This window comes from Chrysemys picta, chromosome 19 (assembly GCF_011386835.1).
Source record: "Chrysemys picta bellii isolate R12L10 chromosome 19, ASM1138683v2, whole genome shotgun sequence".
Lineage (NCBI taxonomy): Eukaryota > Metazoa > Chordata > Testudines > Emydidae > Chrysemys > Chrysemys picta.
The window spans coordinates 3,567,532-3,582,946 of NC_088809.1; the positions used below are offsets into that span (position 1 = coordinate 3,567,532).

At 45.7% G+C, this 15,415-nt stretch overlaps 2 protein-coding genes across 5 annotated transcripts in view; one reads left to right on the plus strand and one right to left on the minus strand.

Annotated features, from left to right (window-relative positions):
* Positions 1-2,133, minus strand: part of EMC6 (ER membrane protein complex subunit 6) — a 4,114-nt gene extending 1,981 nt beyond the window's left edge. The window contains exons 1-2 of one of the 4 annotated variants that reach the window (XM_005298184.4): positions 1,994-2,133; positions 1,141-1,212 (exon numbers count right to left, since the gene is read on the minus strand). The gene's annotated coding sequence lies outside the window, so the exon portion shown is untranslated. The other 3 variants (XM_065572947.1, XM_024105931.3, XM_024105930.3) reach the window with 3 other exon arrangements.
* Positions 2,122-15,086, plus strand: TAX1BP3 (Tax1 binding protein 3). Its single transcript, XM_005298182.4, has 4 exons — positions 2,122-2,256; positions 7,086-7,205; positions 7,542-7,619; positions 13,239-15,086. Exons 1-4 carry the CDS (start codon positions 2,218-2,220, stop codon positions 13,374-13,376), a joined length of 375 nt encoding a protein of 124 aa, XP_005298239.1. The 5' UTR covers positions 2,122-2,217; the 3' UTR covers positions 13,377-15,086.
* Positions 15,087-15,415: the final 329 nt, after the last annotated feature.

Consider the following 15,415-nt stretch of genomic DNA (forward strand, 5'->3'; position numbering starts at 1 on the left):
GGGTTGGAAGGGACCTCAGGAGGTCATCTAGTCCAACCCCCTGCTCAAAGCAGGGCCAAACCCCAGACAGATTTTTACCCCAGTTCTTTAAACAGCCCCCTCAAGGATTGAACTCACAACCCTGGGTTTAGCAGGCCAATGCTCAAACAACTGAGCTATCCCTCCCCACTTCGCCATGTGCTGTCTCTTTAAGACACTCACTGAAAGCTCTCCTGCTGTTCTAAGCCCTGTTGTCTCCTCTCCCCTCCTCTGCTCTGCAGAGATGGGGTACAGGGGCAGGGAAAGTTTGTATGTGAGAGCTGGCTTCTGGGGAAATCTCAAACAGTGCACTGTCTCTTTAAGAAAGGCATTCACCCTAGTCCTTCCTGAGCCAGGCTGTCCCCCCCCCGTGCCCTGCTCTGGCGAGATGGGGTGCGGGGGAGAGGGGGACATCCTGACATCAGCACCCTTCTCTCTCTCCCCTCCTCCCCAGCAAGCAGGATGGGTGTGCATGCTCTGCTAATCATCTGGGCAGCATCTGAATCTCTCCTGGGCAGCCACTTGCCCCAAGCACACAGCTTCCAGTATAAGACTTGCAAGACCAATTTATAATGAGATTACTCATCTCTATGGCCTTCTTTTTCAATGTATTGTAGTGTACATACATGTAGTTGTAACAGCAACCCACATTTTAAATTCACATCCTTTTTGTAGCACAAAGAGTTTGGGTAAGATTTCCTATTTACACTTAAATTTCTATCATTTTGGTCTGTTCAACAATGCCACTTCTTTAGCTAACTACCTAAATTTGGAGGTTGTAATTAAATCCAAGGAAGAAGTATCTAGATACTACAGGACCCAATTAGCCTCACGTAGCTGCACACTGCATTAAAACCACTACTTGGCATTTCTATAGCACTTTTCATCCAATGATTTCACTGTGCTTTAGTAATATTAAAGAACCCCTCCTCCACTGGGCTTAGACCCAAAATAACTAGATACAGGGATCACTCTACTCAGCAGTGTAATGCAGCGATTACTAGGGTGGAACATGATCGTTGTTCAGTAGCAACCCTATATAAAAGTTCAGGACTGAAAGCAAAGGGTGTTCTGCTTAATTGAAGCTTCTGGAAAATTTGGAGGGCCTCATAATGTAATTACCTGAGGTAGAATGCAACCAGAACACAGAAGACTAAGGGTTTGTCAAGCCGTTTGGACCCCAACTGTAGCTTTCTGTAAAAAAAGATTTCACAAACCTTAATATTCATAGACATTATACAAAATAGCAGTAAAAGCAGATTTAAATCGATATGTCTCCTCCTTTCCCAGGTTAAAGCAAAACCACCCAGCCCCAAGCTAGCTCCATTTCCCCCACGCTGAGTGAAGCGCAGGTGAGGAATTTGGAAGACTGGTTTAGTGTTCTCTGGGGTCACCGACTCCAGGAGGGACGAAAAGAAAACACTGCTTCCCCCCCCCAGCCAAGACACCCAGTGCAGCTGTCACTTAGCCCGGAGCAGGGCTGGGACGCAGGATCAGCCTGGGGGACGGAGTCTCAGTGCCATGGCCGGGCCGGTGGGGACACCGCCCTAGGCCGCAGAACCAGGCTGGCCCCAGCTCGCTCCTGCACCTTTGTGGGGCAGAATATCGGCCTCGAAACTACTCTCCGCCCCTCCTGCAGCCTGGCGGCTACACGAGAAACAGCGGGGCCCGAGCGCAAGACCAGCGCCCTCCTGGGCACGGGGGGGGGGGGGGAAGAGGGGGAGGGGCGAGTCCCCTGGGGTGCCCTCACCCCACCCCCGCTCTGACCCAACCCCCGCTCCTGCTCTCACCCCGCTCCCGCCCGGGGGGCGCCAGAGGCCCAGGCCTGGACGGGGGCCGCCCAAAGGACATGCCTGAGGCAGCGCCGCCGGGCTCGGGTTGACCCGAGGGCGAGGCCGGGCCCAGGGCCCGGCCCGACGTCTCTACGAACCCCCAGCGGCTACCCGGCCCCGCCGCGGTAACAGCAACGACTTACCCGCCCCTACCGCAGGCGGGAGCCCGCCATCTTGGAATAAAGGCTACCGGGAAACATCGCCCCCGCCTCCCAGCTCTCAATGCGCATGCGCCGGCGCTCCCTCGGCCCGAGGCGGCGCCCGATTGGCTCTTCGGCTGCGGAGCGAGGGGCGGGGCCGGCGGGACCTTTTGTTGGCGAGGCGGCGGGACCGCCGGCGAGTCGGGCGCGAGCTGCCGGGCGGGGCCATGTCGTACATCCCGGGGCAGCCGGTCACCGCCGTGGTGGTGAGTGGGGTGCGGGCCGGGGGGCGGAGTCTGGACCGGCCCCCGGGCTGGGGGGATAGTGAGGGGGTCCCCGCCCCCCCCCCCCCCCCGGAGCAGCCCCCCTCAGCTCTGGCAGCGGGGCGCGGCTCCGGTCCGGTCCCCGGCGGGGGGCTGCGGGTCCGCCCCGGGGTTGGCGCGCGAAGCGCCCGGTACACCCCCCCCCCTCCTCCCGGGCTGCGCTTCTCGCCGGTCCGTGCGGAGCGCAGGAAACGCCCCGGGGCCGCGCTGCCCGCCCCGCCCTGTGCACACACCCGGCCGGGCCGGGCTGGGCGTGCTCGGGTGGCGGGGGCCTGCCGGGCTCCCGGGCCTGGCCAGTGCTGGGGCGGCCCCGCCCGCAGGGTCGCTCCCGTGTAGCGATGTCCGTGCGGGGTGATGGTGTCAGGGCTGGTTCCTGCCCCCTCTAGGAGAAGGGGGAAAGTGGTCTCCCTAGGCGTGCTCTGCTCCCCGTAAAACCCCCCACGGGGTGGGGGTGTTTAAAAGCAGTTCCCCTTGTGTGGGAACAAGTTCTGGGTTAAACTGGTGCAGAAGCCGGGGCGGACACACTTTCTCTTCCCGCTGGCCGTATTTAGCTTCTACCGCGTACGAACAGGTTTGAGCTGAACTGAAGTAAGTGTTCATGCAGAGGTTTGGATTGTTAAACCGGTTCCTGGAGTGGTGTGAGGGTCCGAGCACTGGGCCTGGGCCTTAGGAGAGCTGAGTTCCAGTCTGACTCTGCCACTTGCCTGCTGGGTGACATGGAGCAAGTCACTTCACTGCTCCGTGCCTCTGTTTCCCCATCTCTAAAAAGAGGCTGGGAGGGGGAATGGAAAGGTCAAACTAATTCATCTTGGGGGTGTGAAAGGATTGGGTGATAGCTCCCCTTATTGTGTGTTTTTTAATTAAGATTTTAATACAAATATACTCTAGGTTATACCATTTTTCTTACCACTTTCATCCAAAAATTGCAGACAGCTCAGTATCATTATCCCCTCTGTACACCTAGGAAAACTGAAGTACAGATGTGATCTGACTTGCCCAAGATCATATAGTGAGTCAGTGGTAGAGCAGGGAACAAAAGCTAGCTGTCCTGTCTCCCAGGTCCACTGGATTATGCTGTCTCCGCTAGTTGCTTATGGTTACGTTTCTGATGAGCACAGGACTGCAGGCATGCATGTCACTTTTCAGTAGCCACAGTGGAGGGGATGGAAAAAATAACCTTTTTTGCACAGTCTCTGACAGTCAGCTAAGAACAAAGAACTAGAGGCTGTATATGGTGAGCTGGTGCGAGTTCTGCTGCTAACGCAAGCCAGTGCAGGTTGGATGGGGGCTGATTTGACTCCAGAATCAACCCTTCTCAGAAAATAAACCAGAAAAATTTACCATATAAGTGTAGAGGAGAAAATTTGCCACATATCTGTGTGGCACACACTCTCTGTCCAACCAAGTGACTGTCAAAACAAGTCAAATTTCTGACATCTCCCTGCTATGCCAGGCAGTCTAACTGAGCACAAATTGGGATCATGGTATGTGTTGTACTGTGATTTAAGAGACATAGCATAGTCCACTTGCCACTTATCAGAGGACTTCACCTCAGATGTCAGACCTCTCTAACAGTATTTTTTTTTAAAACCATTGTGATCTTGATGGACAGTGCTCACTGTTTAGCTTGGCAGATGGTGCCTCCTGGGATAGAAGATGATGGTGCACAAATTATAATGGGCCACTTTACCCATGGGTAAAAACCCTGCATACCATGCTGCTCAAGGAGCGTAGGTTTTCTTGAATTGGAATCTCAGTATCACCAGTTAACAAAACAAAACCAAGAATGTCCTTGTTCAGCTAAAGTTGTGGTGCCTTAAAACCCCCCCACACTTGATAAAAATGCTATGTGACTGCACGCTGTTGCTGTTAGCCTTGTTCTCAACAACCTGCCTCCGAGCCAATTCTAGTGTTGAAGACAACATACAAAGATATCAAATCTGCTGCCATCCACTTGTTTGGCTGCCAGCCTGGAGTCTGTTCCTTGTCTGTCTCTTATTATGCTATGTGCAATTTTTAGTTTGTCTGTGGAAGTTGTCAGTATTTCCAATGAGCTCATCTGGAGTCTCACTCTTCAATTAAAATATGACTATTTGTTTACTTGGTTAAGTTACAAACACCTCCCTCTTGTGTTCCAAATGGGCTCACTGGACCCAGGGAAGCATTCTGATGAATAGAAAAAGACAGCCGTGCAAACTTGAGGGAAGAAAAACTTCCTTCAAAAATCTTACATGTAGCCTGTAACTTTGCCCTCTACCATGCTTTCTTTCCAGGAGTCACACTGTCAGAAGGGAAAGCTAGTTCCCATACCCAATCTGTACCTAGAGGAGAGAGGCTGTTTACATTTTGGGTATCTCAAGGGGAAGAACCTTCCCCTGAGCAGGGAAAAACAGTTTCTAATCTCTCAGTACAAAGTGTCACTCTGGTAGCATGACAAGACTTACTGACTGTTCTGTATCCTCCACTAGACAGTGCTGCTTGGCGCTCTTTAAAAGGTTGGAGTGGCATCTGCTTTAGCTATTCTAGTCTTGTGAAGTAGATTAAAAAAAATTAATTTTGTACTTAAACTATATCCCTTGTGAAAATGAGATGCTAAGCAAGCTTTTGAGAATTAAATCCTTGTTTTTGGTTTTATCTGTAATCTGTGGGCTTGCAATGCTATAGTTAAGAGTTCTGTTACTATAGAGGCAGTAAAAACATAGTAACTATAGTTGGTCACACTTGAGTCCATTAAATTAAGATGTTCTAAGATAGTAATGTGAACTACTTTCCTTGATGAAAGAAGATTGCAAAGCAACTCACTTTGAATTACCAATCCCACTCAAACCAGGCTTCCTGGTGATGTGTATGATAAATCTCATAATTTTGGTGAAAGTAGGTGTAATAACTATAAAGGGAAGGGTAGCAGCCCTCCTGTGTACAATACTATAATCCCTCCTGGCCAGAGACACCAAAATCCTTTTACCTGTAAAGGGTTAAGAAGCTCAGGTAACCTGGCTGACACCTGACCCAAAGGATCAATAAGGGGACAAGATACTTTCAAATCTTGGTGACGGGGAGGCTTTTGTTTGTGCTCCTTGTTTTGGGGGTTGTTCGCTCTTGGGACTAAGAGGGACCAGACATCAATCCATGCTCTCCAAATCTTTCTGAACAAGTCTCTCATATTTCAAACTTGTAAGTAACAGCCAGGCAAGGCGTGTTAGGTTTATCGTTGTTTTCTCAACTTGTGAAAGTTCCTTTTGCTAGGGAGATTACTTCTGTTTGCTGTAATGTTGAACCTAAGGCTAGAGGGAGTTCCTCTGGGCTCTTTGAATCTGATTACCCTGTAAAGTTATTTTCCATCCTGATTTTACAGAGATGATTTTTTACCTTTCTTTAATTAAAAACCTTCTTTTTAAGAACCTGATTGATTTTTCCTTGTTTTAAGATCCAAGGGTTTTGGATCGGTGTTCACCAGGGAATTGGTGGAGGAGTCTCTCAAGGCTACCCAGGGAGGGAAAGGTTTTTTGGGGGAAAGACAGTTTCCCAAATGACTCAAACTATTTGGATGGTGGCAGCAAAAGCAGATGTAAGCTGGTAGTTAAGCTTAGAGGTTTTCATGCAGGTACCCACATCTGTACCCTAAAGTTCAGAGTGGGGAAGGAACCTTGACAGTAGGTCATGCAGCAAAGGCTGCACAAATCATTTGTTTGGCAGAGCAGTTTGTAGCCTGAGGGGATCTGGGCCTAATTCAAGAGGAAAGACTAAACTTCTTCTTTTGTAAAGAGGCCCCTGCTAGACAGGGTTCTAGGTGAGATCACGACTCCCCTTCATATCTCTGTCACTAAGAGCTCCTCATACAAAGTTTTAAAATCTCTTGCTGTCCGAACCTCTTCATCAAGCCTTTTTTTGTACTCTTGATGCCAGGGGTGACTTTACAGCTGGTCTTGTGAACCCTTTGGTAGTTGGACTCTCTTCAACTGAGTTAGTGACCTACACTCAGAGTGTCTTCTGTTATCTGCAACAAGTTCAGAAACTTAAGTCTCTGCCCCATTATCTATTGAGGATTGGTCTTGCTTAGTTGGGGATTGGTCCTGTTTTGAGCAGGGGGTTGGACTAGATGACCTCCTGAGGTCCCTTCCAACCCTGATTGATATTCTATGATTCTATGAGTGACAATAGTAGGATACATACTCCCATTGGCAGAGCACTAAGGAGGAACTTGTAGTTTTTCCATGGACAAAACAAAATAAGATGTGTGGGTTAGAGAGGCTGCTAGTTATTGACACTTGCATTTTATTGGCTTGAAGGAAACTGAACTCTAGTATAATTTTACTGCTAGTGGTGCCGTCCCTCCCTCCATTTCAATTGTGGTAGTAGAGATAGAGGTTAAACTTCTTTAGCTGCGTAAGTGGCAAGTCCTTTAGGGATATGTTTGGGGACGCTTATTTCTGTTGTGGCTTGCTAGCAAGGACAAAAATGCTCCTCAGTTACTGCTGTTAAGTTTGCTTGTCTCTTTGGGATAGACAGGAAATGCTCTCATCCACCAATGGGTTTTAGATCCGAGATCCCTGCTCATGTTTAAATATAGAAAACATGCTTGTGATATGGCCTTCATTTGTAAACTATCTTATGTGCTCCCTTTGTCTGGAAGTTATACAGTAGCTCACCGAACAAAATCTGTTGTCCTGTCTTCAGAGATAGTTACACGTAATAAAACTAAACTTAATCTACTCTGGTTGGAGTAGAGGAAGGAATGTGAATCCTACACTGTTTCCTCCCATCTCTTTCAGCAAAGAGTTGAAATCCATAAACTCCGGCAAGGTGAAAATCTGATTCTTGGATTCAGTATTGGAGGTGGAATTGATCAGGACCCTGCTCAGAATCCTTTCTCTGAAGATAAAACTGACAAGGTCAGATTCTCTTAAGACAGCCCCCCCCCCCCCCCCCCGTAAGAGGCTGAGTGCCCTCAACTCACCTTGAATTCAGTGAGTGGCACCCACTTTTTGTAGGTCTATGCCTGGTCCTCCCTCAGTCTCATTGGTCCGTGTTATACTCCCTTCCCACTTAGTCAATGTTGCCAATTTACACTGCTGCTGCATTTGCGCTCTTGTGTAACTCGTCTGTTTTTGAATATCAGACTTGTTTTTAAATGGAATCCATTTTTAAGATGCTGCTAAATAAAGGTTATTGGCTTGTGTGCATTTGTAACCATTCCAACTGGAATAACTAAAACATGACTCTTACAGGGTATCTATGTAACAAGGGTGACGGAAGGAGGCCCAGCAGAAGTTGCCGGACTCCAGGTTGGAGACAAGATAATGCAGGTAAATTCAAAGATAGGAAGAGGAACATACTGGAATGCCTGGATGCAGCCAATACAGGACAATCCCAGCCCAGAAGCTCCCTAGGGAGCACTGCTTTCCAGGCTGCTTCAGAGGTAGGGGGGGAGGGTGATGGTGAATCTCATCCACTTGCTCTATTCTTGACTGTTTCACCTGCTTGTTGTCCCACTGCTGTATGTGCTAAGGGAAGCTTATAAAAGGTCACTGCCTTCCTATATGGATGGTCTTGGGAATCTGTCTGGAAAAGCTTCCATATCTCCAGATAAGAGGCTTCTGGCTGTAACTGCCAACATGAATGCCCCCCTGCAGGAGAGTGGAATCACTTTGATTCATGGTGAACAGCACACACTAGTGCAGATAAGTCACAATTGAGCACATGGTCTTGAATGGTCATGAACTCTTGCGAACTTCAAAGCTCTGAAAGTAGTGCCTGGCAACCATTCTGCAATACCAGAACTTGAGGCAGATCATGAGGAAGCAGACTGACACACGTTCTTTCCCCCAACATGCCTTTGTGGGGCTGGTCTTTTAATAGTGTACCAGCCTGGATCCATCCGGGGTACTAAGGGTAACCCACCAGGAAGAAAAATGTCATTGCTACCATGTTAAGCACATACCTAGTAGTCATTCTCAGAGGGGATATAGATGTAACCCTCATGGTGAGGGTGTTTTGTATCTTATGTCTATATGTTATGGAGTATCCAATCTGAAAAATGATAAAATCACAAAAAGGGCCTTTACTTGTAGAATCATAGTCTACTTTTAACAAAATTGGCAGGAAGCTTCTAAATACAATTGATGATGCAAGTGTGTACTCAAAATAGTCCTGTGTGGAAAGTTTTTTTGGGAAATATTTAGTCCCTGTGTATAGTTTATGCATCTTCCCGTACTTTTTTCTCTTCAGTTAAAACAGAAGTCTATAGTCACATGACAGTATGAGCTTGTTTGTACCTCATATCTGTAGAATGGACTCATTTGAGAAGAGTTCTTGTCTGCTATGTTTATGAAGTTATGTAGATAAGACCCCTACCCCTTAATAATAAAGCATATATTTTCCAGTCTGCTTAGCTGGAGCCATTAAACTAAACAAGCACATACAATACAACTATCTTCTTACTGTCACTGAATCCAATGACAATACATGTATACTAGTTATATAACAGTAAGGCCTCAGTAGCTGGGCTGTAGAATGTCTTGTGTGAATAACAAACTAGTACTCTAATGTAACTCCTACATACAGCTATGAGCTACTCTATATCTAATGCAGTGCCCCTATGAGCTATATTAACTGACAAAAATAGTCTCAGAAATTTGCAGGCTGTTGAAACATTTCTACTGCCCCTCAGAACCCGTCTCTGACGTGTTCAGTGCTCTGTTGCTGCACTTGTCATTGTCACAGCCGCATGCATCAAGCCCACCAAATCTTCCCTGCAGCATTTCCATCTCCTTGTTGCACAGGTGCTCACAGCGACACTGCACAAAGGTGAAGCAGCCAGCTGGACTGTTGTGTTAGGAACAAGATGTCCCATGCTACCTGTCACCCATCTGGTGCTGACAGGGGACACGCAAAGATACTGAACTGTAGCATGATTTTGTATGTCTGACTGATCAGTGGCATGTTTCAGGTGCTGCCTGAAGAGGCCCTTGTTGGCAGTTTCTCATTTGTTTTGTTCTTGGCAAACAACGCAGCCATATGATCCAGGGATGGTTGCTTCTTACCCCAATCTAATAAAGACACCAGTGAGATCTGTTGACTAAAAAACAGCAGTTGGCTTGGATTGCAGTTACCGACCTTCACATCTTGCTAGTGATACTGAGCAAGGACTATTGATTCAGCTACTGCTTGGTTCTTCATTACCTCTCTGGTTAGGTCAGGTTTGTCCATGCTGTGAATTCGAAGTAATGGTCCTAATTTATAAAGCCATCAACAGGCAGAGATACAGCTACTTCCTAGACCAGGGGGTAGTCAAATATTTTTTGTCGAGGTCCAAACTCCAGAGGAAAATAATGAAGTAAATAAAAAGATTTTAGGGTTTGTTCAAAAGTGTCTGGTGGTCTGGATTTGGCCTGCAGTCTGCCTATGGACTGCTCCTGGCCTAGACTATCAGATCATCTTTGATGGGTGACCAGGACTCAGTGGTTCAGCTCACGCTGTAGGTAACTGGAGCAGTTTTACAGCTGCCTTGCCTGTCTCCCTGGTGGGACTCAGTCTGGTAGGCCTGCTCAGGGACTGCCTAAGGCCACACACAGCAGTCTGGAAGGAGCTGGTCTCCCTTTAGCTCCACGATCAGGGTACTCACCTGGGATAGGGGCAAGCCTGGGTCAGTTTCCTCCTGATGAGATGGGATTTGAACAGCGAGCTGCCATTGCTCGAGTGCTCAGAGGCGAGGTAGCTCTCCCACATGACTGTTAACCCAGTGGTTACATAAGAAAGGTCATATGGGTCAGATCAAAGATCCATCTAGCCCAGTGTCCTGTCTTCTGACAGTAGCCAATGCCAGGTGCCCCAGAGGGAATGAACAGGTAATAATCAAGTGATCCATCCCCTGTCACCCATGCTGAGCTTTTGGCAAATGAAGATAGGGACACTATCCCTGCCCATCCTGGCTAATAACATTGATGGACCTCTCCTCTGCATTTATCTAGTTCTTTTTTTGAACCCGGTTAGTCTTGGCCTTTGCAACATTCTCTGGCAAAGAGTTCCACAGGTTAACTGTGCATTGTGTGAAGAAATACTTCCTTTTGTTTGTTTTAAACCTGTTGCCTGTTAATTCTATTTGGTGGCCTCTAGTTCTTGTGTTTGTGAAGGAGTAAATAACATTTATTTTCTCCACACCAATCATGATTTTATAGACTTATCATATCTGCCCTTAGTTGTCTCTTTTCCAAGCTGAAAAGTCCCAGTCTTACTAATCTCTCCTCATATGTTCCATACACCTAATAATTGTTGTTACCACCCTTCCCCCCCCCCCTCAATTCCAGTATCTTTTTTTTTTTGAGAAGGGGTGACCACATCTGTACACAGTATTCAAGATGTGGGTGTACTGTGAATTTATATAAAGGCAATGTGATATTTTCTGTCTTATCTATCCCTTAATGATTCCCAACACTGTTAGCTTTTTTGAATGCTGCTGCACATGGAGTGGATATTTTCAGAGAAGTATCCATCATGACTCCCAAGATCTGTCTTGAGTGGTAACAGCTAATTTAGACCCCATTTTATATGTATAGTAGGAAGTAGGTTTTCCAATGAGCATTACTTTGCAATTATCACTATTGAATTTAATCTGCCATTTTGTTGCCCAATCACTAGTTTTGTGAGATCCCTTTGTCTATTTGCAGACTGCTTTGGACTTACCTATCTTGTGTAGTTATATATCATCTGCAAATTTTGCCACCTCACTGTTTATCCTTTTCCCAGTTCATTTATGAATATGTTGAATAGGACTGGTCCCCGTACAGACCCTGGGAGACACCACTATTTACCTCTCTCCATTCTGAAAACTGACCATTTATTCCAACCCTTTGTTTCTGGTCTTTTAACCACAGACTGATCCATGAGAGGACCTTCCCTCTTATCCAATGACTGCTTATGAGCCTTGGGTGAGGGATCTTGTGACAATCTAAGTACACTATATCCAGTGAATCCTCCTTGTCCACATGCTTGTTGACCCCCTCAAAGAATTCCTATAGATTGAGGCATGATTTCCCTCTACAAAAGCTGTGACTCAGACCCACCAAATCACATTCATCTCTGTGTCTGATAATTCTGTGTTATAGTTTCAACCAGTTTGCCCAGTACTGAAGTTAGGCTTGCCAGGCTCACCTCTGGAGCCTTTTTTAAAAATTGGTGTTACATTACTATGTAACCACTGGAGGATAGCTAGACTCTGGGTCAATTCCCCCTTGTGCCTCATGAGAAGGGATTTGAATAGGCAACTGCTATCTCCCAAGTGAGAGCCCTAATTGCTGCACTAAGGGACAGTCTGATGTCAGTTGTTCATCTTCTCTTGGTGAAGCTCTTCCCTTTTAATTAAATGATAATTGGGTCACAGAGACCATAAGAATCACTTAACCTACCCACTGGAGTATAAACTCACCCAGGGTGTGGGAAGAGTCTGGTTCAAGTCTCACTTTGTCTCCTGAGAAGGGATTTGAGTAGCCATCTCCCTGCCAGGCAAGTAACTGCCCTAAAAGATGAGCTATGTGGTATCTTGCTATGAGGGTTGCTCACTTTGGCCTCTTGAAGCTGTTCTACTTTAATTAGATGTTAATTAGGCCAAAACAAAGATGTGCTGTAAAGAGCCCTCTGTAGTGTTAGGTACTATGCTGGGCTGGTGGAGACCAGGCCTCAGGTCCTGAGCTAGGAATGAGCCTCATGTGGAGTCCCTTAAGTCCTTTTTCTTGAAGCTATTCCACTTTAAGTATTAATTGGGCTAAAGCAAGACAAACTAGCAAAGAGTCCTCTGTGGTGTGTGCGGTTAGGGTAGGTGCCCTGGTTCAAGTCTTGCCTCTGCCTGGGGAGCTTTGCCACCTAAAGTTCTATTTTTAAATTAAAATTGAGCTGCATAAAACTCAAACCACTCCTTCATCCCCAGTTGCTAGGTTATTCACCCATGGGCCAAGAGACCCCAGACCACATCCCTTGCTCTGTGAATGGATTTGGACTAGGGCCTTCTACCTCCCTGGCAACTTTGGGGAGGGATGTCCCTGTTCAAACACCCTTCCCTTCTCTAGGGGAAGAGTCCTCCAAAGAAAGCAAGGGGATTCAAACAGGGAGCTCCCCCCTTGCTGAGGCCACAGATCCCCCTGCAAATCCCTTCTTTAACAGGCACAACCAGGATTTGAACCAGAATCCAACAACTGGACTAGGGAGTGATTCTAACTCCTGGCCTGGCCCAGCCCAAACACTCCTTAAGTAAAGTAGACGTAAGACTGAGGCAACTTCCCCCCCACATAGCCTATATTCCAGTGAGCAGGCAGAGGGGGAATTGAATCTAACTCTCCTACAGCCTGGGGGAGAACTCAAACCACTGGGCTATATAGCAGTCCTACTGCTAGCTGTGGCCCACTTACTATGCACTTCTTTAATTAAAAGTGTACCAGCTTCAGCAAGAGCAGAAGAGAAACCCATGCCAGACCCTCCCTTAGTTCTGCAAGGAGGGAACTCACCTGAGACACTGCAGAAATGTATGTGAACAGTTTTTTCCTTGGGTAACGTAAGTGTCCCTGAGATAGTGGGTGCTGTTCAGGGAATCTGCCGGAACAGTCTGTGCTTCCACTCAGTTTTCTCTAGATGCCTTCTCGTCATCTTCATGTCCTTCAGTGCATGGTCAAGCTTTCTCGAAGCTAAGTCTTCTCATACACTTCCTCATTCCAGGCAGCACCTGGACTCCTGCAGGTATGTTTGTTGTACTAGCAGCTCTTAAATTGTCTGGTACTTCTCCAAAACAAACTTTTGAATCTTAAAGTTCACCCTGTCTTGACTTAACCCAATAGTGCCAAGACAGTGTGATTAGCAAGCTGGGGCCTGTCTGTCACCTTTCCCAGGCTAGGCTCCATTGACAATAATATTGTTTCCTGATAAAACTTCTGTTGTAGGTGAATGGGTGGGACATGACAATGGTAACTCATGACCAAGCAAGGAAGAGACTGACAAAGAGGAATGAAGAAGTGGTACGGCTCCTGGTGACCAGACACTCGCTGCAGAAGGCTGTTCAGCAGTCCATGATGTCCTAATTATGCAATAGGCTTGGGGGAGGGGGGTGGAAGGAGGGATCTATAGAGTGACACTCCCTTGTTCTAAGGAAGCAAATACTAGAGCTGCCCAACAAGGTAAAACATGCACCATTTTTACTCTAAACCAAGAATAGTAAATTCTAGACACTTCAGCAGCAGTTTCTCTTTCAGAAAGGCTTCCAGTAGCATATGCTGCATAAAACAGCACCTTACCCTACTATGTACACAAAGCTGTAACAGTGACAGGGGAAGAAGTTAGCAGTTCTATAAAGAACAAGATGCAAAACACTAAAATACTTTTCTTAGGGAAGAAACTGTGGAAAAATGCAATTAACTTAGTGGGAGATGATTCTCCTCTAGTGCAAGAGTTTCCCCATTGCTTAGCATTTAAAGCTCTGTTAGTGGCTTCTGGAAAGGAGTGAATGATTAACAGTGGGGAGAGGAGGTAGTGTTTTTACTCTAAGTTTTCAAAATCTAATATTAAGGGTTAGATTATCCCTTGCTAGTTCAGGCTCAGGTTTTTAAGATGCCACATTTAAGTAAAAGTTTGTAGAAGGTCCAATGCTGAGTAATGACATCTACACTACTTAGTATCATGTGCTAGCAAACGTTAAGCAGAATATTTTGCAGTGCTTGAGGGATAGTTCACTGCAAGATTTTAGTCTGCTTCAACAAGCAGCTCATCATAAAAGGGACACAAGTTTGAACTAGCAGTCTGCTAAACAGATTATAATGGAAGCTGTGTGGGATTTAGTAATAAATTTCAAGACATTACAGTTGCAAAGTACTTCTATACAAGATGAAGTAATTGCTTCATAAAATACTTGGGAACAATGCCAGCTTTAACATGCTATAACTATTGCAACTGTAGGGCTTGTGTTTTAAGAGATACTGTAAGTGGGAAAGAGATGGAAACCTTTGTCATTGCTGAACATAAAGGAGACATTTACAAAGTTCCACTTCCTTACTCCACATTTAGCAGAGAGAATCTTCAAATAGAAGGGGCAGCTGGTCTGTTTTGTAAGGGGAGACTTATTTAAATCCTGTATTAAGTAGAAATGTGCAAATGAGCTTGCAAACATCTATTGTACCAAAATTCCTATCCCTGCACCTGTGGTAGGCAAACTTACACTACAGAAATCCTTCACAAAGGCCAAACTATGGAGTTGTAGGAGCTTTTGCAGAAAAAATTCCTACAAATCCTTGAAGGGTTTCATACCCTTCAATATGAACCACATTAACACTTTAAGGTATTATACAGGCTAGCTTTAATTACAATTAGCCAAAAAATTTTCATCTTCCAGAACTAGTTTTAATGACACTGTATATGACCTCTTTACTTCAACTGTCTTCAGACTAGTTTAAAAAAATTGTAAATAGAACACTGAAGAGGTTGTAGATTAACTTATTACTGCAGTGCTATTTAGGTTCTGACTTCAATGAATTTTATAAACTTGATAAATGCATCTCAAAGAATGTTCTACTCCATATCTTTACATACCAGTAGATGCCTCTTTTTATACCTTTTTATCTTCAGTAATACAAAAAAATCCAAAAGGAATTTGACATTTAAATTACAAATCCTGTGGTAGTAAATATCTTAATAGCTTTACAGATAGGCCTTATTTTTGTTTACTGTAGAAAAGTACACTGCTATTTGTACTGTGGTCTCTTGATTTTACACAATAAAAAGAATGAATTTAACAAAAACGGTCTCAGTTAAGGACAATTTATGTATTATTTATATTCTGTGCAAGCTTTCTAACCCTCCAATTCTTCTGATTTAGGACAGGTTGAGTGCTGCCTGACAACTTTTAGACAGCCATATTACAGTGAAGAAAAGAGATGCTAAACAGCTAACAGAAGTGACAGTCAGCAAATTCTGCACCCATTTACAACTTGGAGCATCTCTGGGGGAGGAGTACATTCTCTTCTGCAATTTTACCATCTTAAACTTTTCAGTGCAGAAGAACAAGCTGATTTCCCCTCTAGCAGGAGGTTTGCAGGCCTAAGTAATCAGACCTTGAACATTAGTGATT